Consider the following 23,971-nt stretch of genomic DNA (forward strand, 5'->3'; position numbering starts at 1 on the left):
AATGTTTTATAAAGAAATGATAGACACCTCTTGTATTCCCTCATCTGCTTAGAGTGCATGGCTCAGACTCACTTGTTTGAATGCAAAATGTGCACCATATATAAATCACTTCCTCTGAATTCTTTCTTAATTTGTTTGTGGATGTATATAAAAACCTTCTGTTTCTTTGCACATCTATTGTATTTAAAAAAGTTGCAATAGTTCTGATTTTAAACTATATTATTTTCTTTACTCTTCCTCTAACTCTTAGTTGATATATTTTTTTCCTGAATGGTTTATTTTAATTCAAGAATGACTGTAATATTTTTTCTGTCTATGAAGAAATAACATAAAAAATTTGGTGCACACTGAATAATGGGACTAGCGGGTTATTTAACAGTATGCACCACATTTTTATGTTATTTCGAATAGACAGAAAAAAATGTTACAGTCATTTCTTATAATTCAATTCTAAATTTCATTTTAAAACTTAGAAAACCATGAAAAAACGTTGATGACTTCACGATCACATGACTTAATTATGTCTATTGGCTGATAACAAAATAATGTCAGCCAATCACAATTGGCTAAACGAACTCATTTGTTAAAATCCATTTTCTTGTTTTTTCTAATTTACTACTGTCATATGTCATGAAAATAAAGTCATTAAAGGTACAAGGAAAATAATAATGTATATTTAATGCAGTGACTCATTAGTGAAGCTCGAATATAAACAGTTGGATGGTCAAGTCAAATACAGAGATTAAGAGCATCAAAAATTTAAAGTTTTTATTTGATTATAAATATCTAGAGTTGATAAAAAAGATAGATATATGGAATATGCATAAAGGCAGTGAAAGGTATCTAGTTATAAATATTCTTTGTTGAAAAGTCATAAACATTGAACAACTACTTTGTGTTTGCCCTCTAAAATACATATTTTTTTACCTTTTGTTGACTTACTAGGCTTTTATCCTTTTTGCAAATCAACAGGTGAAAACATTTCTTAATACATGTAGATATTCAAATGTGACCATAAAAAAATTATAGTACTTCATGGTAATTTGATTGAACTATATAAGAGATTATTTAATCATATGTATTTAAACTATTGTTTATATTTTTTTTTAGGCGAGAACGCTCCTCCAATTATGACACCTTTGAGGAGAATGACGACACTTCAAATTCATTATCAAAGAAAATAGTAAAAAAAGAAAAAGAGAAAAATAAAGAGAAAAAGTCTGACTCTGATGTGTAGGTATTTTTATAATGACATACAGTTATCTTTATTTTTGGTATTTTAGAGAAATGTTTTTTTTTGTGATAAACACATCACTACTGTTTGTTATATAACTTTGGCACCTAGTGTTTTTTTATGACTAGTTATATTAATTACTAATTATTATACAGCCTTTGAACTAAATAATTAAACAATACTTTGAGTAATTAATAATTAGGAATTATGGCTTTTGTTAGCTTTAAGACTATGGGATAACTTAAAATTAACCTTAACATTGTATTTTTAACTTCATGAAAATTGTAATCATTTATAAAACAATTTACCAGTTAAGAGGGTAGGAATGGGTACCCCATACGAAGAATGATGGTAAAAATTAGAATAACCTCAACGACAAACATTTTACTCCATTTGAAGCTAACAGTAGCTACATGATGAGATTTAATAAATGTATGAAGATAGAAAAATGGGCGTATTGCATTTCCGCTAATTTTTCATATTCCCAATACTAGGTATCCGCAAATTTAAAGTATACGTTTCCGTAATATGTATTTATTACTTTTCCGGAAATTTACTTGGTAAATTATAAATATTTGAATATATATTAGATAAATTATCTATTTTATTTTTTTAATAAAGAAAATGTTCTGATCTTATATCTACAATATACTAGATATAACCAGTTGACTCTGGTAAGGATTAGTTAAACTTTGGCTTACTTGCCAACTGACATGATTGAAGAATGCTTTGTTGAATTAATAGCTGATGCTCCATCTGACGATAAATGCATGTAGTTTGCCGATTATATATTGGAATTTTATATAGATGGCAATTGCAATTTGAGATATCCATCAACCATTTGGGCATCACCTCCTGACACCGAGGAAAAGAGAACAACGTATGGTGCAGAGTCTTTTCATGTCCACCTGAACGAGCAGTTTTACTCTAGCCATCTTAACATTTTTGTCTTTGTCGTTGTGTTATTGAAACTGCAAACAACATCTTACATAAAGATGATAACTCTAACTGTAAAAGCATCCATTCGGAAATATGTAAAGGAGAAGATGGACTTCCTTCTTGACTGACAAAATACAAAACTTGTAAACGGTGAATGCACAACTGTGGACTTTGTACGACGTGTTGGCTACAAATATTCTGCCAGCACTGATTTATGAACTCATATCAAGATATATCTGATTAGTGCTGACTTTTGTACATATGTTTTCATACATTTTAATGATGAATTTTACTTGCATGTTATGATGACCTTTAACTTAATAAATATTTATTTTGTATTATGACTTTGCTTTCGATCAACAGGTATTCTTTAATTATTTTCGGAAAAGTAATGATTTATTTTTCCGGAATAGTTACTTTTTTCCCGGAAAAGTAAGATATTTATTTGCGGAAACGTAAACTTTTTTTTCTGGAAACGTCATCTTTTTTTTATGGAAAAGTAATGCCAATTTGCGGAAACGTAAAACGTCAAGAAAAATTAAGGCTTACAGTCGCAAAAAATGGACATTAGAACTTATTATAATAGCAGGGAAATTGATTGGCAATTAAAAAAAGTCTTGCTAAGTTATAGGTTGCTAATTAGAGGATTATGAAGAACAGTTTATAAATTTTGTAAGAATTGTGAATTTTTTTTATATATAATATAAAATAACAATATGTATAAAGTATATATATCGGGTTGTTGTCGCTTTGACACATTTCCCATTTCCATTCTCAATTTTATCTATTCTTCTAGCAAAAAAATATATATCTATGCTTTATTATATTTTCTAAAATTTGCTTTACAATTAATGTCAACTAACATATGTTTGATGAAGTGATGTAATCATCAATCATTCGTCCCATGAATAGAATAGAAATGAAAATTTTATTACAAACAAAAGCTCTGGAGAGCTCATTGCCAACATTTAAATGACATTATACAAAACATGCAATATTAAGTTTTGTAAAACACACATTAGAAACAAAATGAGACAGCTCTGTTGCATAAGGCTTTTTATACAATATTTCTTTGGTATGGGCAATACACCAAGTTAAAAATGTTAGCATGCAAATTTATCTTGATTTGGTATTATTTATAAATAACCATTTAATAGCATCATGTTACGGTCACATATGGGGAAACAAAATGTATGTTGCCTTGCCTGCAATAATTGTGCATTGAGGTGGGAAAGTATATTTATAATTGCTTACCTGGTGCAAAAATAGTTATTTTATTTTCAGAATCATTGAAAATAAGGTGACAATCATACTCTTTTGGTGTTAATCCCTATACATATTCATTGACCGTCTTTGCATACCTTTTGAAAATTAGTTGTGTTTTTAGCTCACCTGACCTGAAAGGTCAAGTGAGCTTTTCTCATCACTTGGCGTCCGTCGTCCGTCGTCCTGCGTCCGTCGTCTGTCGTCCGTAAACTTTTACAAAAATCTTCACCTCTGAAACTACTGGGCCAAATTTAACCAAACTTGGCCACAATTATCCTTGGGGTATCTAGTTTAAAAAATGTGTCCGATGACCTGGCCATCAAACCAAGATGGCCGCCATGGCTAAAAATAGAACACAGGGGTATTGTGTTTTCTGGTCTGTGCCTCCGTTCGTTCGTCCGTCCTTCTGTGCGTCCGTTCGCTTCAGGTTAAAGTTTTTGCTGCCCTTGAATTGGTAATTTTAAGGAAATTTTGATGTTTTTGGTTATTATTGTGAATATTATTATAGATACAGATAAACTGTAAACAGCAATAATGTTCTGCAAGTAAGATTTACAAATAAGTCAACATGACTGAAATGGTCAGTTGACCCCTTTAGGAGTTATTGCCCTTTATAGTCAATTTTTAACCATTTTTCGTAAATTTTAGTAATCTTTTACAAAAATCTTCTCCTCTGAAATTACAGGGCCAAATTTAACCAAACTTGGCCACAATCATCTTTGGGGTATCTAGTTTAAAAAATGTGTCCAGTGACCCGGTCATCTAACCAAAATGGCCGCCACGGCTAAAAATAGAACATAAGGGTAAAATTCAGTTTTTGACTTATAACTCAAAAACCAAAGCATTGAGAGCAAATCTGACAGAGTTTAATTGTTTATCAGGTCAAGATCTATCTGCCCTGAAATTTTCAGATGGATCGGACAATGGTTGTTGGGTTGCTGCCCCTGAATTGGTAATTTTAAGAAAATTTTGCAGTTTTTGGTTATTTTCTGGAATTTTATTATAGATAGAGATAAACTGTGAACAGCAATAATGGTCAGCAAAGTAAGATCTACAAATAAGTCACAAGACCAAAATTGTCAGAGAACTCCTTAAGGAGTTATTGTCCTTTATAGTCAATATTAAACAACTTTTCGTCATTTTTGTAACTTGTACAAAAATCTTTTCTAAAACTAGGGGCCACATTTAACCAAACTTGGCCACAATCATTACAAGGGTATCTATTTTAAAAAAGTGTCTAATGACCCTGCCTGCCAACCAAGATGGCCGACATCAGTAAATACAGTAACAGGTGAGCGACACAGGCTCTTGAGAGCCTCTAGTTCTAGATAACATTCAAATTACACGTTTTGTAGAATTAGATATTTTTTGTCATCTTTTAAACTTGATATATCTAGTATGCCATTGACTATACTGAGTTTAAACATATACACTTTTATTTAATTATAACATACAATTTTGTTAATCCTTCAGTGTTAAAATCATTTAGATTAACATGTTCACGGGATGAATTTTATTTTGCACAGAAAAGAGCCATATCCTTCTTTACCCACAGTAGATTTAATATATAAGAAACCAGAATACACCATTCCTGAAAGGTAAAAGTCAACATACATGCTTCATTGCACACTGCACACTGGTCAACAAGAGTACAAACTCCTGCATGATTCCCACTCCTGTGCATTGGGTTTAGGGTTTTAGCAATTGTAACATATTTCAGGAATAGCATAACATTTCTCAGGAATAGCCTAATTTTCCACAGGAATAGCATATCATTTGTCAGGAAAAGTATAACTTTCTTAGGAATAGCATAACTTTTCTCAGGAATAGCATAACAATTCTCAGGAATAGCATAACATTTTCTCAGAAATAGCATAGCATTTCTTCGGAATAGTAAAAAATGATCAGAAATAGCATAACATTCTAAGGAAAAACAGACAATTTCTCAGGAATAGCATTACATTTTCTCATTAGCTGTGCATGTGGTTCTCCACCATGCAGTACTCTATTTTTTTTTCTTTTTCCACAGGTGTAAACTTTCTTTCAATTCTAGTTGATGTGATTATTATAAAATGAGGAAAACAAACATTTAATTTTCAGTGGAACCATGTATTTATCTATAGTACTAATACCTATTTTCTATGATACTTTTATAGCTAATTTATGTCCAATTTATCAGCAATTAAGGGGGTAGACCTTAGTTCAGGGAGATAACTCTTTAAATCAGTTAAGCGTTTGTAAAAGTCAAGTTCATCAATGTATTTTAAGCATTTACCTGAAACAGATTGAAAATAATCTATGTAACCTAGAATCTTAGAATATATTTTTGAAAATGGTTGACACAAACGTACTGATGATTTTAAGAGTTTTTTCCCTTAACCGAGGTCTACCTCCTTAATTTGCATGATTTTCTATCTTAAAGCTTGTTAATGTATTTATACATGAGTAGATCAAAATGTCAAAATTTCGAAGATTCTTCTTACTTTTCTGCTTTCTAAAGTTTCCTTAAAAATAAGTTGAATTCAATATTATTTTTTAATGAACTTGAAAAATGTAGAACCACTTGTACCTCATTCAAAACAAAAGGTTATTTTTATGGCAGTAGTAATATTCTTTTTAACCTCTTTAATTTTACATTGAACATTAATATGAAGGGTAAGGGAAGTATTTGTTGGGTTACTTAGCACTGTTACTTATATTATTGTTGTATCTTCTGTTCTAAGATGTATTCATTTTAAAGACTGTGTAAGTCATCAGTACTAGGACATTACAGAATTAAATACCTGGGACAAATTGCACTTTATTTTCTTTACCTAGATGTGGTATTTCATCTGTAGCATGTATGGATGTGTTTGCGCTTACAGAAAATACTTGATTCTGTTATTGATATTACAATATAATGAATTAATATAAGTTCTGATCTTCCTTGCCTTTCAGTCATTTAATTTTATTCAGTACTCAGAGTACCACATTTTTGCTTGAAACACCAAATTCAACATTTTGGTGCAAGTTGATTTCTGATTCTGGTACAAAAAAATGTACTATAATCATGATAATTGTATATCGAACAATTTCATGAATGTGAAGCCCTGAGATCTTCTTTTTGGTGTCGCTGAACTCATATTTTTTTTAATAATTAAATTCTATAAAAGAAGCATTTCTATGTATTCATTTATAAGAATTAATTAAAGAATATTAGATTATCTTTAACAATTGTGATTCACTTGTTAAATGAAAGTTCAAAATTTTAAAGTAACAATGTAGAAAAAATTAAAGATACAATAAAAAACAATGTACAACCAACAACAAACCCTTGTTCACTGCAAATCAATTTAATTATGATTAGGAATTTCGTGTCCATGCTTTACTTTAAATGATCTGAAAACTCTACTTTCTGTTTTAAAGACCTTTAAAGATCCTCTTGTTTTGTCCTTAGTATTCATGCCGTCAGATATTTCAAGGCTAAAATTTGATTGGCTTATGTAATTTTTACAAGAACAGGCAGTAGAATGGATAGTTGTTTATTTTAGATCCTTATAAACAAAATGTGCACACATTTTTGCACACTTCAAACATGTGTGTCAAATGTGGTTTGCTTTGAAATGACTAAATATATGGGATATGAAATAAATATGGTTTAGACTAAACTCTTTTACTAAGATTGCATGTTCAGATAAATAATCTGAAAGAACTTTATGTACTTATAATTTATATTCTACTCTCTATGGTAAATGTAAGTCTGTATTTGTTTTTGCACACAGATTTTCTGATCCTGAGGTTAAACCTCCTCCTGATAGGGAGGATTTGTATACTGATACAACAGCCATGAGGTATTGAAATGTGTATCACATATTTTGTAGTCATTATAGTGTTAAAGCATCAATACCCTGAGTTGCTGTTTTTTTGTTATATACTATAATTTCATAGGAGGCTGAATGCAATGTATAATATAAGTCATGATAATGGCCTAGCTAGCATGGCTAAGTTTTGCTGTAAGGTGTATATCCTTTATTGCACTTAGGGTTTTGTGTAGTCAGCTTGAACCATGAGATTAATCAGCTGCCAAATTCTGAATATACTCCCAATTTGGCATTGATGGATTTTTTTTTTAGAAAGTTCGGTTTTTGGGCTTTTTTATATATTTTTTCATTTTCACATGTGGTGGAAGCACATCGCTTAACCCTTTCCTCCGTGGAATTTTTGTTCTTACACATACTTGATTTGCATAGGATTTTTTCAATGAAAAGAAATAATCAGATTTAAAGTATTAATGCATTGTGAAAATGAATATTTCATCAATGAAATTCAAATCAGATATTCTCATGAATATCCTTTTCATATGGGATACAATTTTTTTTTAAGTCTGATGCTGATATTTTGTAGTCAAAGTGTTTCAACTGAGGTACCCCACAGGCGTCAAAAGGCGTCATTATGGAGTAAAGGGGGTGGCGTCATTACGGAGGAAAGGGTTAATTCAATATGTATGTTAGTTTACTTATATTGTGTAGACAACACTATGCCACATTATCAACATGGTTGGACAGATATTTTATCTTTATATATTCATCTGTCATACAAGGATCAACATCCATTGGCAAATATTTCAGGATGACAAGAAATTATAGGAAAATAATCAAGTAGATAGCTAGTTTTTAGTAGAGATTATGTAAAGTTGTTGGACCATTAAGACAGAGATCAGGAACTATGAGTTTTGTTATAGGGTAGTTTTTGTATTTAAAGTTTTTTATGTCATTTTTTGAAAACATTTTATTTTGATTTTATTAAAAGGAAAATTGTAAAATTATTATGTCAGGTCAATTTTGTTCTGTCAGCATGTCACTAATTACTCAAGTCAAAAGTAATATAATTAACTTATCTTTTAATTAGCTTAATTAAATTGACACTATTCTTAGTTTTTACCTTTGGCAGTTTTGTAGTAAATTTTGATTACTCAAATTACATAAATTTATAGTTAGTAATACTCGTCATAATTTGAGCTTTTATTCGATGTGCTATATATTGGACCATCAACTTTTTTGAATTAATTGAAGTCACAAAGCAGTCACAATGTAGTCATGATATAGTCACCAGTGTAGTCTCGTCGGTGTGATCCAGATAGGAGTGCTTCAAAAGCCAACCAGGCTCAGCTACTCAGGAGAAACCCGTACTCAAAAGACAGCTCAACACAAATGTAATCGTTCAACCAGAAAACATCAACTTGGAATATTACGAACATTTTGGACTTTAACTTTAACTGAGAATTAGTGAAATTAGTGACTTTATTATTTGGAACATTTGGACTTTATTTGTTTGTAAATTGTTTTGGCATCATTATTATTATTTGGACCTGTTGCTATATAAAACTGTTACAACTTGCTGCTTGCTTTATAGTTTTGCCTGCCATTGCTTAAGTCTTGTGAAAGACTGACCCCCTGTGCCTTGGGCTGTGCATGTTCGATAGTCCCCCTTAAACTCGACGTGCATTGGCTCTTGGTGACAGTTTCCCCCTAGAAAAAAGGATGTGTTTATAGTTTTGGCTATAACTTTTGTTTAGTAAAAGGTCACATAATGTGAATTTTAACTAATTTGAAAAATTGTATCAAGTGTTCTTTAGTGTGGAACAAAACACCCTCTTTACATGTGACATCAGATTGTAATTCTTATACTTAATACGAAAACCAATGTGCATCCTGTCAATCAAAATAAATTCCTTCTGAATTTCAGCACTTGAAAAGTGTGTTCTTTCCAGGTAACTGTGTTCCTGTATGCAGGACAACTAGGTGATCACTGCTTTTCCCTCCAGCCTTATTTATTGAGTAATGTTGCGTACAGGTATATGAAAAAGATTCTTTGATATTTTTCAAGATTGATAACTTGAAAATAAAGTATGCATGACAAGGTCACCTTTGAACTGCTGAATTTCGAAAAATTATAAAAGCATTTAAACTCTATCAAATAACATAAGATTGGCATGTCATCAGTTTTAACATTTACTAATTTTGTCTTGCAAATTTCATCCTTTGAATTTCATATATTTTGCTCTAACTAGGATGACCTAAAACCAACATTAATTTTATGACTAAAATGTACCATCAATGAAGTTTTTTGTATGATAAGTGTAAATTGTAGTTAGTGTTTTATCTGTTACATGTATATAGTACTCCCTAATAATATGTCATATCTAAAAAAAAATTACTTATACTCAATGAAGCTTGAAATTTTATTATTTTTAGAGATTTATCTGCATATTTTAGATAACAGTGTAAATTATGTTCTCAATGCATTATGGTATAACAAAATTCAATGAAATTTTCAGGTGACTAAAATCAAGAAATTGTAAGGGTATGATATAAAGTGCATCTTAAATAAATATTGAGAGCATTAAGAACTTAATATATTTTTTTTCTCTTTTCAGTTTGAATGACAGCTCACACACAATCAAAAGTATATCAGGTATTCAACCTACCATTAATCAAGGTAGCATATAGTAATATTTTTTTTATGTCTAATAATGAACATAAGCAAATGTGGTATAATTGCCAATGGGACAACACTCTGCCATAAACCAAATAACATAGAACAGTGGCGGATCCAGCCATTTTGAAAAGGGGGGGGGGGGGGGGTTTCTTAACCCAGGACAAAGGGGGGGGGTGTTCCAACTATATGTCCTCATTCAAATGCATTGATCGGCCAAAAAAAAGGGGGTTCCAACCCCCCCCCCCCCCCCCCCCCCCCCCCCTTCCCTGGATCCGCCACTTTAGAAGTTTAAAACAACTATAGGTCACTGTACTACCTCCAACAAAAAGGAGAACTCATACCATGTAGTCTGCTATAAAACTCCAGAGAATGGCAAATGTAATACAATTCAACTAACAGCCTGATTAATGTATAAAACAATGAAAACAAAAACAAACATGATATACAGAAAAATTAACAAAAGAAAAAGACCTAATTATAGATTCCTGCAAAGTTCAGCAAAGTACAATTTTTCTAAAGGCTTGTAGACAGGCTTTGGAAAAACCATTCAATAAAATATCGATGAAAATACATTTATTTTCCAAATTCATGAAATTTGTACCTGCAAAAACGAATTAATCCATGTTAGCTTATGGTTATTGCATCTAAGGCTGTAATTTGAAAAAGTTGCTTACATGGAATTTCCTGAGAGTCCTTTTTATTTCAATAAGATTAGATGGAAATTAGTAATTATGTTGATTTTTATCTGTACTATTATTACTATATTGTGATGTCCTCTAAACACTTATGATGATTTTCTATTACAGATACAGAAGTGTGACGTTAGAAAAGTGTGAATTCAGCGAAATATGTTTTCAAAGAAGAATAATAAAGCAGTGCTATTTTTATATTTGTTGTATTTACTAGATAATGTTCTGTGATGACAAAATGTTTAATTTATTTCTTGTTTTATATATATTGATATCCTTCAATCATTTTCCATCCTTTTTTTTAAATGTTGTGAAATCCAAATATTAGTTTAATTATATTATTTTGTGATATTTTAAGATGTTATTTGAAAACTTTGAAAATAAAAAAAAATTTCAATATTTTGTTGCATTTTTAAAACTTCAAAATGGAATTCTGCATGCTCATAGTTTCATTCTCTCAAAATCAACAAAAGTTTATGTACATCTCTTTACATTTTATAAGTTTTTTTATAGTAAATGGCATGATTCAGGATATTTATTCAAACTGAATGTTTAAAGTTAAAAGGTCAGAGAATCATTTGATCACATCACGGAATAGTTGACAATCATGACAATCAAAGAGTTATTTTAATAATAGTTTTACTTTGTCAGTTATAACCCAAAATTGTTGCCTTTGTACATTTATCCTAAAGAAACTTCAAAAAAATATTCAAATTTTTAAATTCATGTTTGACCGTTGGTTTTCCCGTTTGAATGGTTTTATACTAGTAATTTTGGGGCCCTTTATAGCTTGTTGTTCGGTGTGAGCCAAGGCTCCGTGTTGAAGGCCGTACTTTAACCTATAATGGTTTACTTTTTAAATTGTTATTTGGATGGAGAATTGTCTCATTGGCACTCACACCACATCTTCCTTTATCTATTGATAACACAATTTTGAACAATATGGCGTACAAAATTTTTTAAAAATGTGGAAAATCGGTTTACCTAAATAATAAATATGAAATAATTTTAATTTGGCAGCAGAGGTTTCTTTTCAAACTTTTTAAGAAACTCATTATGTTTTTATTTTATGTTATTTTTGTTGTTGTAACAATAACTGTTTAGATTTTTTTCTGTATTGTACTTTGTGAAAAAAGGTCCTTTTAACTGTTTTGTGATATTATTTTTCCGTCTATGGAAAGAAAGACTTTTTTGTTAGTATATACATGACTTCTATACTGTAGAGTTTATATTTTATGTTGTTTTATGTAAACTATTATTGTTTTAATGTTTTCCAAAGACTGTTTTTGTATGTTTTCATTCTGAACAATCAGCTATATACATACATACATGTATTTTATTGTTATTTATTAATCTGTTATTGACCAATACAGCTCATTTAAAAAAAATGTTGATCTGACATTACATCCAAATATATTATGTGAAAATTGCAAAGATTCAAATAGTTTACATGACAATTCTTTAAAAAATACAATGAATTTTAAAGAAACCATTTTAGTGGAAATTGATTACATAGCTATAAAATCGCTCAACAAATTTTTGATGTATATTTTGACAAAATCATATTTTAGAGCTTTTTTAACAATAATAATCGTGCAATTTAGATACACAGTCAAAATCATGTAGTGGACATCTCAATCTAGAAAGTTAGCACTTGAAAACATTTTGTACATAATATACTGAAATCTCAAGCCATTTATACAAATATAATAGACAACTTTTGAGTTCGATGCATTTCCGTCAAAAACTCTGGTTTTAGTGAACGTCATTTGTGCAATTAGGGGCGTCATCACTTCCATTCCAATGTTGAGCGAGTGGTTGGAAAACTATAATTCTATATTGTACGAATTAATCGGCAAATTGAATTCTCAAAATTGACAATCAGCATTGCTGTCATAAGGGAATTGTCATTAAGTACCTACAGAACAACCATTATTTCTAGTTTATCCTGCACAATGACGATCACTAAGACACTTGATGAACGTAAATAGTGCAGGGATACAGGCGACCCCCTCTATCTGGTAAATGACGCCATAAAGGCGTGTATAATTGACGAGTTTTTTCTGGTGACGAATGAACTCGAAAGTGGTCTATTACATTAGATGTATATTCATTATGATACAGTTATTTTGATTGGCAAACAGCAATTTCACGTCCTTCTGAAATTAAACATTATTTAGACAATAAAGATGACAAGAGGTTCCCCAATAAAGTGCATAGGTAAATTAAAGAAAAACTTGATGAAAATTGTGTTTTCATTATCCTAGCCAAGAAAATGTTAAGCACTTCATACAAAATGTACTTCGCTCAACGCTTTTACACCCCAATGAAGTTACAAAAAGAAGCATTCAATTTTTAAATGAAATGAGTAATTATAGTATAAAGTTTACTAATTGGTGAAATCTTGAAAAATTTAAAATGAGTAATCAACTTTTAACAAATAATTCATGTTACTGAGGGCCATATAGTTGTTTATGGATCCAGGTGGTTTCTTTCCAGAGAAGTAAAATGACTAATCCAAGGTTTAAATAGCTTTAAAAAAACTGTTCAAATGAAATTGTAATGCTTTAAAATTTTAAGGGATTAGCTGAAACAAAGCCCTGAAGTCTGATTTTGTGGAAAATTATTTTCTGAATTAATTAAGGGGTTAAATTTGTTTATTGGGTGATTCAAGCTCCTAAGAGGGTCTCTTTGGTTTATACAAGTGTATTATTGGAATCATAAAAAAATTTGTAATTGAGTACGGCTTACTATGTATTTTGACTGAGTATCTCTATACAACCATGCGAATGCAAACATTTTTTTATATGAATTAACTGTGATAGTTTTTATAGACAGCAAATTTGTTTACCTATTTTGTGATTCATAATTATGTTGTATTTATTTCATGCATTAGGAACAAGTTTCAACAGATTTAAAGGGATTTTTTTCTATGGAATAAACATTTTTTTACATAAATAAAATACTGATATATGTTTTGAAAATGTTAATTTGTTGTATACAGGACTTTGTACTTTTAAAAATGTTTTTTTATGATATTTGTAAGGTAAATGTTAAGTGTTTTGTTTTTTTCTACTTGGAACTATATCTACCTCCACTTAGATGTTAATTTTTATATTGAGATCACTGATGATGCACCTAAATCATTTATTTTCAAATCATTGATTTTTATGAGATACCAAACTTTCATAAAATTCTCGTGTAGGGAAAACACAAATAATACTTAGTGAAAAACTAATGTTAAGTCCTTTTGATAAAGGCAGAATTTAAATCACAAAGTTAAGATTGTGAAAGTGGAAATTTTACTTCATCCACAGAAAAATTAATGAATCCTAATTCTTCTTGTAAATTATAATGAAGGATATTGTTTTGGTATTAGCTGACTTTTTATTCAGAAATTCGAAGATGATTCATTAAAGAAAACATTGGTACAGATGTTAACAGATGTTAAATGAGTTCTGGTAAAACAAGGTGGTGAGTTAACATCCTGTTGAGTAAACAAAACTTAATTTTCAAACATATTTATCAACCATCAATAGGGGCCTTGGTTTTTCAGTAGTCTTAGTAATTCATGTACACTTTATCATCAGCCTGTCATAACTGAGATTGTACTTTCAAACTATGTTCTCTACAGGTCCATTCTACTCCAAACTTATATAACTACAAACAAAGTTTCAGACTGAAGGTCGTCTTTCGATTTGGGTACTCTATTTTGTCCTCCATCAATAAAAGAAACTGTCATGACGTAGCCATTAGTGCTGAAATAGGTGTTAAACGCCATCAATCATTAAGATTGACAGTCTTAAAATCTTCCCTAAGAAGAACATTTAGTGCTGTACATCTATTTATTACTGAGATTATTTTATTTAATGTAAAGCATAGTAGTAGTGGGTTGTAATAGTTATGCCTTTGTGTTCTGTATAATTATATATGGCCCATTGTTTTTCGATATATAAGTTTGACTGTCCCTCTGGTATCTTTCGCCCCTCTTTTATATTAGATACTCTATCATATTTGGAAAGTGGTGAATCACCTAAATTAACCATTTAAAACTTTAACGGAAAGAAACTAAAAAGAAATGTCAGTGCACAGATGCAGGCTCTTCAAGAGTTAAATGCATTTTTTTAAGGGGGGGGCTCATCAGAGACCCCTACTGTCCATAAAACAAATCAAACAAAAATTTACTTATACTTTTTACAAAATGCAACCACCTATGTTTAATTAATTTGAGTGCCTCCCATTTCCCACCTGATAAATTTTGATTCATTATGTTGCAGATTATTTTTATGTAAAGTTTTGATAGTTTTCAGCAATCTCTGGCATAGAGATCATCTCCGTTCCGTTCAAAACTTCGTAACACTACTCTGTGTATTGTGGAGCATGTATGGAACGGAAATGAACTCTGCATCAGAGATTGAGTTTTCAATTGAATAAACGAGAATCATGCTATCTAATCATATTCACATTGTAAAAAAACAGTTCCTTTTTGAAAAAAATAGTTATTAAAAGTTATTTGCAATTGCACTAACAATCATTTTTTTGAAATTTTCTGTTATTCATCCACAGTTATTGATCAGGGAAAACATTGAATAATGTGTTGAATGAGATATCTATGGGTGATGGTAAAAACAAATATAACCTCCCTTTCTTTTCCAATTTTAGATGATTATTTTGTGGAAAAAAAATTCATGTGTCTTCTGTACAATGCCTTGTTTTAAGATTAAACTAAGACAAAGATAGAAAATGTGATAGTAATGTTTAATCTGTAAAATATGAATTTATTTTGTTAAAGTATTAAAACAAGGTGAAAAGATGAAAGGAAATACTGTACTTAAAAATTACCCAGGATAAATGGGAATTTGTTGAGCACAATTTCATATTTAATGAGGACTCAGTGTAAAAAGCCTTTAGCTTGAATAGACATTAAAATTTGTTGGTAAACAGTAGCCAGTGATGAAAAGGAGATTGTATTTATTGTATCTGAGACATATATAGTACTCCAGATAGGAAAGTCTCATTAAAGTTTTGTGTTTTTTTAATTTTTGATAAAAAATTATTTTTTACCCCCAAGTATTTGTAATAAACCTGATAAAAGAGTCAACAATAATTTCCAGAAAACCAAAATTTTCAAAAAAATAGAGTTTATACTAAAAACAAGAACAAGTATCTTACTTACTCTTTTTATATATTGTTAATGTTTATGTTTTCTATAAGTAATGTATTGAGGAAACAGATGTGAAATCTTATGATCTCAAAAGATTTTCAATATCTATAATGTGAAGTTACCTTTCTCAGGTATTATATATGTCTGGTTGTATGTTCTAGTATAAATCATTGTATTTTGTGACCTTTGATCTGTGATACTCATTATTAATCTTTCCTAGTAAAATTATTATGAAATTCTGTAGCTTGTATTTATTAACATTTTAACACAATTTACATAAAAGTCATCAGAAAACTCCTTCTGTACATTCATTCATAGTTTAGAATAATTATGTTGCTGTTGATTTGAGTATAAAAAAAAAAAACGTTGAAAATTTGAAAAAAATGTAAGCATTATTAAGAAAAAAACATTCAAAGGACAATACTCAGACGATGTTATTCAAAAACTAGTCTGCGTGCAATGAAAGAAACACTCGCATATCATCTTATTACGACAAAACACTTGAAATCGTACGGAATATCTAGGAATCAACTGAAAAAAAGTTGTTTATAAAATATTTTCGAAGCTTTAAAGTCGATTGCAATGAGTGTGTAGGTTAATGTAATAGGTTTTGTTAGCTTGCGTGCTAGCTGAACCGTGAAGTCATTATTAAATTAATATACTATCCTCCGTTCGAAGTATTTAGTCCTACAAACAGATAGATTGGTTATCTGTTAAGCTTATCTACTCTTAAAGTGGGTAGTTTACCTGATCTAATAATGATTTCACGGTTTAGCTAGCAAGCAAGCTAACCTAAGATATAACGTTTATCTACACACTCATTGCAATCGGCTGCAAATCGTCTTAAAATGTTGCAAAGAAATACAAGAGGTAGGAGCAAATGCTGTGATGAACTAGGACTGATATTAGCACCTGAGATCCGCCCTAGTTTTTGGTGGGGTTCATGTTGTTTATTCTTTAGTTTTCTATATTGTGTCATGTGTACTATTGTTTGTCTGTTTGTCAAATTCATTTTTAGCCATGGCGTTGTCAGTTTATTTTCGATTTATGAGCTTGACTGTCCCTCTGGTATCTTTCTTCCCTCTTTTATAATATAAAATCAGGTTTCGTAAAGCACCACCCAAGTAAATGTCTTAAATCAGTTTCGATCATTTGAAGTTAACAATACAATTCATAATGGAAATGGGGAATGCGTAAAAAAACAACAACCGGACCAGAGCAGAACAGCGTCTAAGCATATGAAATGAAGATTCATATTTTGAATGAAAGATTGACCCATCAAGATTAAACTGAAAAAAATTAGTAAACTAGTTTGTTAAGCCACCATTTTTGCAGACATTTGTAGAAATTTACTTTTTGCTTATATATTAAGTAACTTTAAATGCTCAATTTGATATAGACAATTTCCACCGTAATAGCTACTTAAAGCAAAAGACGAAAACAATGCTTAAATTATGAAACAAAGTAAAGTAAAGAATTTGTTACACGAATATAGTTTATTGACTGCGTGGACAGGTATAGTTTTATTTTTTTGTGTTAATTTTTTTTTATAGAATTTGGTGAACACAAAACAGTCGTAGTCATAGTTGGAACTACTTCGTGTTTGATCTTTGTTTTCATATGCGTCTTGGTTGTGTATTGTATACGTAGAAAACTTCGACCTCGAAAAATCTTCAATGTCATACCAAACAATTCACTAGGTCAACAAGATAATAACGGACACAGAATCTCGACTCATAATGAAATTAAAGACGATATTAACGCTTATGCAGAAATTGACGAAGAAAAAATGTGTCCCGACTCCCCAAGCTCTCGTAAAGATCAAAATAGTAGCGACTCACAATCAAGAAGTTCTACTAGCAAAGACTCTACAGAAAGTGTAAACGATGGGTATATAAATCCATATCAGACATTACTATCTGAATCGATACCGAAACTAAGCAGTGAAAAATCATTTGACCAAGAAGACAGAAAAGAACAACAGAGGAATTATTCAAAACTGGAAAACAATGAAATATCTGAAAAGAAAGAAGAAATAAACGGAAATCTCGAAAAGGTGATTTATTTGGAGTTGGAAGACATAAGCACTGCCGATATTATGCCAAAGAATGGAGGAAAAAAGGAGGAGGTCATTGAACAGCATGTTGAATGGACCTTCAAACGGTTAAACACAATGTAAAGATGCTTTTTCTTTCTTTCAATAAAACTACTATGTAAACATGTAAATATAATATCATTATTTATGTTGTTTTGTACATCTGTAATTGACATTAGTCATTAGCTACCAGTATTTTGATATCAAAATAAACAAAAGTACACTCGATATACTTACACGGGGATGTGAAATCTTTGCAGTTTATGTGTTCAGAATACCCTAATATCAACAAAAGGAGTGCTTATCTAAGCTCCACTAAAAAATAGTGTTCCAATGTAGAATGTCGATGTCTTACAGGCATGAAAAACGTGCACACATGACAACTCGTTATTATCAAGCTGCTGACAAAATATCAAGTCATCCCGTTAATTATAAGTAGATCTTGAGAAAAGCATAACGAAAAATGTTAAATTCATTCAAAGTATAGAAAAGATTATAAATATTGGCAAACACGAAACATGTATAAATATAAAGTCATTATGCTTAAGAGTTTCTGAGAAACAGAGTACACACACCATTTGCTTGACAAACGGACGGACAAGTAGATTGAAGTATAGACCCACTCTTTGGTACTGTCTAAGTTTATACATGTATCATAAACAAGTGATGCCAATCAATGTGTAATTTGATATATATATATAGATGTCGCTGTTACACAAACCTTTTGATCTGTAGACATGAAGCAAGTAATTTCATGCAGAATTGTAATGCAAATCAATGATAACAATAACTAACATGTATCATAGAAGGCCAGAAGCAGGAGGAAAATATCATAGGGGGGAATCAAATCTCATAACCACAAATATCCTGGCAAAAAAAAAAACCCCAACCGAAAACGACGAAAAAACAAACAGATGTTTACATAACACTAGTTCTATAATGTAATATTTTGTTATTGAGGTTTCTACTCAGTTTCCGAAGCTCGCCTGACAAAAATCACTTGAAAGTTCGAAAAGCATCAATAAAGGGCATAACAAAACAAATACAGGACAAACAAACTTGAAAATACCACAGAAATAACTTATACATCCCCTAGTTTTTCAAGACATTCTTTTCTTTGTAATGTGCTTGCATCGTGGTGTACCATGAACCATGCCATAAGTATTCATTATAATACCGGAGTCATTAAGCATCATATACGATACAACGACGTAATGGTGACAAATACACTGTTATAACCAATCGGAATTTTGGGTTTAACTGCTCTACAACTTTGTACATTATGTATCCTTTTAAAATCTTGATTTGAACGTCACTGACGAGTATTTTGTAGAAAAAACGCGTACACAATTTCAAGCTTGGCATCTATGTTTTATTGAAGATTACAGAGCATGAAGGTATGTAGTGATTTGTTTATATTTTTGTCAATAATGAATATAAAAATGTATACTATTATATGAACATTTATTAGAACTCAGCTTTCACTGTTCCTACTTATATGATATAAACACTACACAAGTTATTGAACAAAAGTGTGGATGTATCTATAGCGAAGTATTAGTCCATGACACAATCATGGTTTTTTTTTGGAAAAAGAGGGACGAAAGATACCAGAGGGACATTCAAACTTGTATGTCGAAAATAAACAGACAACGCTACGGCTAAAATAAAACAACTAAAAGACTAACAATAGTACATAAAATATAACATAGAAATCTAAAGACTGGGCAACACTAACCCCACAAACTACGGGTGATCTCAGCTGATTCGCATGAATGAAGCTTACAAATATTGACTCTTCTTGAATACACATCACCCGAAACAAAAGGTCGCTCTTATATTATTTGTTTTAGAAATACCGTTGATTTGAAAGCTAAAAAGTTATGCACTACAAATTCTGGAGGTTATCCCTCTTACTCAAATTTCAAAGTGCATTTAATAGAATGATACAAGTCCATAGACAAAAATTATGGACACATATTATAACTAATTTTACAGCTAAAATTATTCATTTGCAGTCTCTGTCAACAGATCATGAGAAAAACATGTAACTTATACTACTACACATATGATTTAGCCTCAGCATTGACTACTATGCTGGTTTTTCTTGAGTTTTAAAATAGTACAACATTTGTCAATCAATCTATGAAAATCAAGAAACACCAGCATTCCAAATGTTGTCGACAGCATTATTATTCCGAAATATCCAATACTAGCCGAGGATGGTCGAGAGTCTTTCGCGGATGTAAGTTTTCTAGTGTGAGATGACATTTTTCGTTTATCAACTTTGATATTGTTCACTATTTCCTTAATACTCTCATCCAATGATAATGTGGTTGTTACATTATGACAAGTGCATGTACAATAAGGAGAACTGCCTGAAAATATACGTTATTATAGTGATTTAAATTATAACACAATGTTGATTTCTGTACCCCTACTTTTTTCTTACATTTCTACCTGTTATCATATCTGTTTTTTTTAGTGCTCACATCGTATTCATTATAGTACAATTTGATGCTATTGTCATACAAGTGAGAGGTTTAGCTAGCTATAAAACTAGGTTCAATCCACCATTTTCTATATTAGAAATGCCTATACCAAGTCAGGAATATGACCGTTGTTATTCATTCGTTTGATGTGTTTAAGCTTTTGATTTTTCCATTCGAATAGGGACTATTTGTTCTGAATTTTCCTCGGAGTTCAGTATTTATGTGATTTTACTTTTTAACTGTAAACACTGTTTAAGGCATAGATTACCTTAGCCGTATTTGGGATAACTTTTTGGTATTTTGGGTCCTCAATGCTCTTCTACTTGGTCCTTCTTTGGATAAATAACTCTTTTGATATAGGCGTCACTGATGCGTCTGCTGTATTGAATTATAAGCCTGGTATCTTTGATAACTATTTAAACGAAATGTCAACCTCTGTTTTAACAAACTATTGTTGATCGTCAGGTAATTTTTAGCTGTTTTGAGTGAAAAATAAACTCATCATAGGTACCAGGACTAATATTTGTATAAAAGCCAGACGCGCGTTTTGTCTACAAAAGACTCATCAGTGACACTCGAATCCAAAAAAGTTAAAAAAAAAAGCTTAATAAAGTACGAAGAAGATATAATCCGTTTAACGTATCATTATTTTATTCTTTTCATTTTTAATTAGCTTAGTATTTCTTGACTGAAGAAATTTCAATTATCTTATCGTTATAAATTAAAAAGGTAGCATTTGTTAAAAACCTTTTAATACTAGTATCTAGTAAATAAATAATATGTCCTTTCCTTAATCTTTTACAGTACTACAAATAGAATGATTGAATCTTAAATCCTAATTGGTACCTCCGCCAGGTCTTGTTTGATTGCCATTGCTTGTTCCAATTTCTGTTGTTGTCTGTGTTGTTTTTTCTCCAGTTGTCACTGTTGTTCTGTATTTTGTTGTCGTATCATATTTTATTGTTGTAATTTGGTCTACTGTCATCTCAACTTCTTCTGTCGTTGTGTGTACCCTAGTGGTGTGATCTTCTGTCGTTGTGTGTATGTCAGTGGTGTGGTCTTCTGTCGTTGTTTGCACTAAGGTGGTGGGGTGTGGTGTGGTAGGGAAACATGCCGAACAATGACTACGTACGTGTACTGAAAAAAAGATTGTGATTTTTTATTGAAATATACATGTCAGTTAACATGTTAATTTGACGTGTCATTCAATTTCCGTAAACAACCCGAGCTCACCCTGGATTGTGTAAAGGTTTCGTTTTCCAAGTCTTTAGTTTTCTATGATATGTTTTATAGAGTGTTGATTAAAAAATTTTGGGGTTTTGTTTCTATTGCCACGGAGTTACCAGTTTGTCTTTGACTAACATGTTTTGTACCAATCGATTTCTTTTATGAATCTAAAATAAAAGGAAGAAGACGCAATCAATAAAAGAGGGACGAAAGATACCAGAGGGACAGTCAAACTCGTAAATCGAAAATAAACTGACAACGCCACGGCTAAAAATGAAAGGACAAACAGACAAACAATAGTACATATACTCAACAACAATAAAGATGAATAAAAAGAAAAGGAGGATTTAAAAGAAATAATAGAAATTAATTACATCGAGGTCTGGATGGGTTTTACAGAGAAAAGAATAATTGGTAAAAAGTGCAGACCAAATGACCAAAAACATGATAATTATGGAAAAAAGTGTCCATAAAATAAAGAAAATAAAATAATGGGGTGATAACAAATAATGATTAGAGAGTAATGAGCCAAATTCACAAGGAATAGAGAAAATACTGCGAATGCATAAAAAAAATATTTAGATGTAACTCTTATGGATAAACTGGGCTGTTATATATGTGACTGTTTTGAATTAAGGAGATCAGCTATGAATATTGATACTAAGTCAAGTAAATAATTTGAGAATGAATGCATATCATGTAATCTTATTCTTTTATTCACAATATATGTGGTTTTTGGCTCTGATTCTGACCAATGGTAATATACTAAATACTTATATATATTTACATGTGATTATGTTGTTTTTACCAACTCTGTATATCAATTGTATCTGATTTTTATGCCCTTTATGAGCCCTGTAATTTGTGAAATAATTTTTTTCTATTCTATTCTATTCTATTCTATTCTATTCTATTCTATTCTATTCTATTCTATTCTATTCTATTCTATTCTATTCTATTCTATTCTATTCTATTCTATTCTATTCTATTCTATTCTATTCTATTCTATTCTATTCTATTCTATTCTTTTCTTACTTGTTAAGTTATTCTATTCTATTCTATTCTTACTTGTTAAGTTACAGGTGCGGATGTAGTTATAATGATTTCCAGAATATTGTTGGTTGATAATGTTGTAGTAAGGATCATCGCCGGTGGTGTCATAGGTAACACATGCATTTGGATTTGTCGTCACACGGTATAAGAATCCCCAGCAAACACCACCATTTGATATTATCGATTCGCAAGCATAAATACAGTCTGGCACCGTTGCTGATGAGAGATAAACAGTACCGGAAAAACTCCCAGAACGCCATTTAGTAAAAGTATAGTAAACACCAGTAGTACAAATACCTGCAAAAGATTTAATACGAAATCAGTGAAATCGAGCTGAGTTGTCAGTTAAATGTATGGATGACCTGACTACCAAAACATATATATCAAAATGAACATGTTCTACGTTGTCTTTTTTTTTTTAATTTGCACTAGACCTTTGCTATTCTTTATCCCCTGATTAAAGATATAACAAGTAAATTGTGCAGCAATGACCATTTAGAGGGGTTACGGAGGACATAACTGCCAAAATACGCGTGAATATTATGAAATAGCCAATTTTTAATAATGAAATAGATATTTTTAATAATAGAATGGACTGCTGTGACCCTTCAGCCCCTAATTACAGATATACATTTTACCTCTTTCGAAAGCTTATCAAAAGAGGGAAAAAAATTATATAGTCAATATGTAACAATTGAAAAAAAAGAAGCATTAAATTCTTCAATAAAATAATACCTTTGTCTTCTTCGCACATAAACGATTTCTTCTCGGTATCACAATCTGCCAAATTCCATTCCAATCCTGTATTTTGTACAACGGTATAAGTACATAAATACCCAGCACCTTCCGTTTTTGATGGGGACCAATTCTCGTAAATTGGCGAAGACCCGTCATCTGACCATATGCGATTAGTATTATCACTGGGATTTGGAGCATACAGTCCTATCCAGATGTGCATTCCCCTGAAACAAACCAAAATCAAGCTAGATAATGGAACGACCAATCGTTTCAAAAGGAGAGGGAGTTCGTTTTTTTTTTTTTAAATATATTCTGATTCCAAAGTTGATGGATAAAAATATTCTGTTCAGGCAACACAAGAAAATATTCTGAATCCAGAGTTTCCCTATAGCTTATAGCGTTAAATATTGAAGAAATAAATTGATTGATAGCGTTGAAAAATTAAAACAATATCCGACTCAGACAAAGTTAAATGGTTGCTTCCTAAACGAGTATCCCGTCAGGAGCCTCGGCCACTTTACTCAGAACTCGGAGTTCAAACTTTGTAATCGATGCACCAAATCCATTGATATGAGTAATACACTTGTATCTTTTAAA

General features: G+C 30.9%; 1 protein-coding gene and 1 long non-coding RNA gene across 2 annotated transcripts in view; one reads left to right on the plus strand and one right to left on the minus strand.

The window, feature by feature from the left end:
- The window catches only part of LOC139486025 (anoctamin-7-like), an 80,337-nt gene extending 64,332 nt beyond the window's left edge, over window positions 1-16,005 (plus strand). The window contains exons 21-25 of the mRNA XM_071270715.1: window positions 1,111-1,233; window positions 4,966-5,037; window positions 7,201-7,269; window positions 9,855-9,916; window positions 10,723-16,005. Of these exons, the coding sequence (XP_071126816.1) occupies window positions 1,111-1,233; window positions 4,966-5,037; window positions 7,201-7,269; window positions 9,855-9,916; window positions 10,723-10,736 (340 nt within the window). The 3' untranslated portion in view covers window positions 10,737-16,005. The remainder of the gene's footprint in view (window positions 1-1,110; window positions 1,234-4,965; window positions 5,038-7,200; window positions 7,270-9,854; window positions 9,917-10,722) is intronic.
- A 5,202-nt stretch (window positions 16,006-21,207) lies between these two features.
- On the minus strand, window positions 21,208-23,583 carry LOC139486026 (uncharacterized). The gene is made up of 3 exons (XR_011655458.1): window positions 23,372-23,583; window positions 22,652-22,933; window positions 21,208-21,493 (listed from the first exon to the last, which is right to left on the minus strand). It is a non-coding gene; the product is annotated as an uncharacterized lncRNA (long non-coding RNA).
- Between the last annotated feature and the right edge of the window lie 388 nt (window positions 23,584-23,971).

This window comes from Mytilus edulis, chromosome 8 (assembly GCF_963676685.1).
Source record: "Mytilus edulis chromosome 8, xbMytEdul2.2, whole genome shotgun sequence".
NCBI lineage: Eukaryota > Metazoa > Mollusca > Bivalvia > Mytilida > Mytilidae > Mytilus > Mytilus edulis.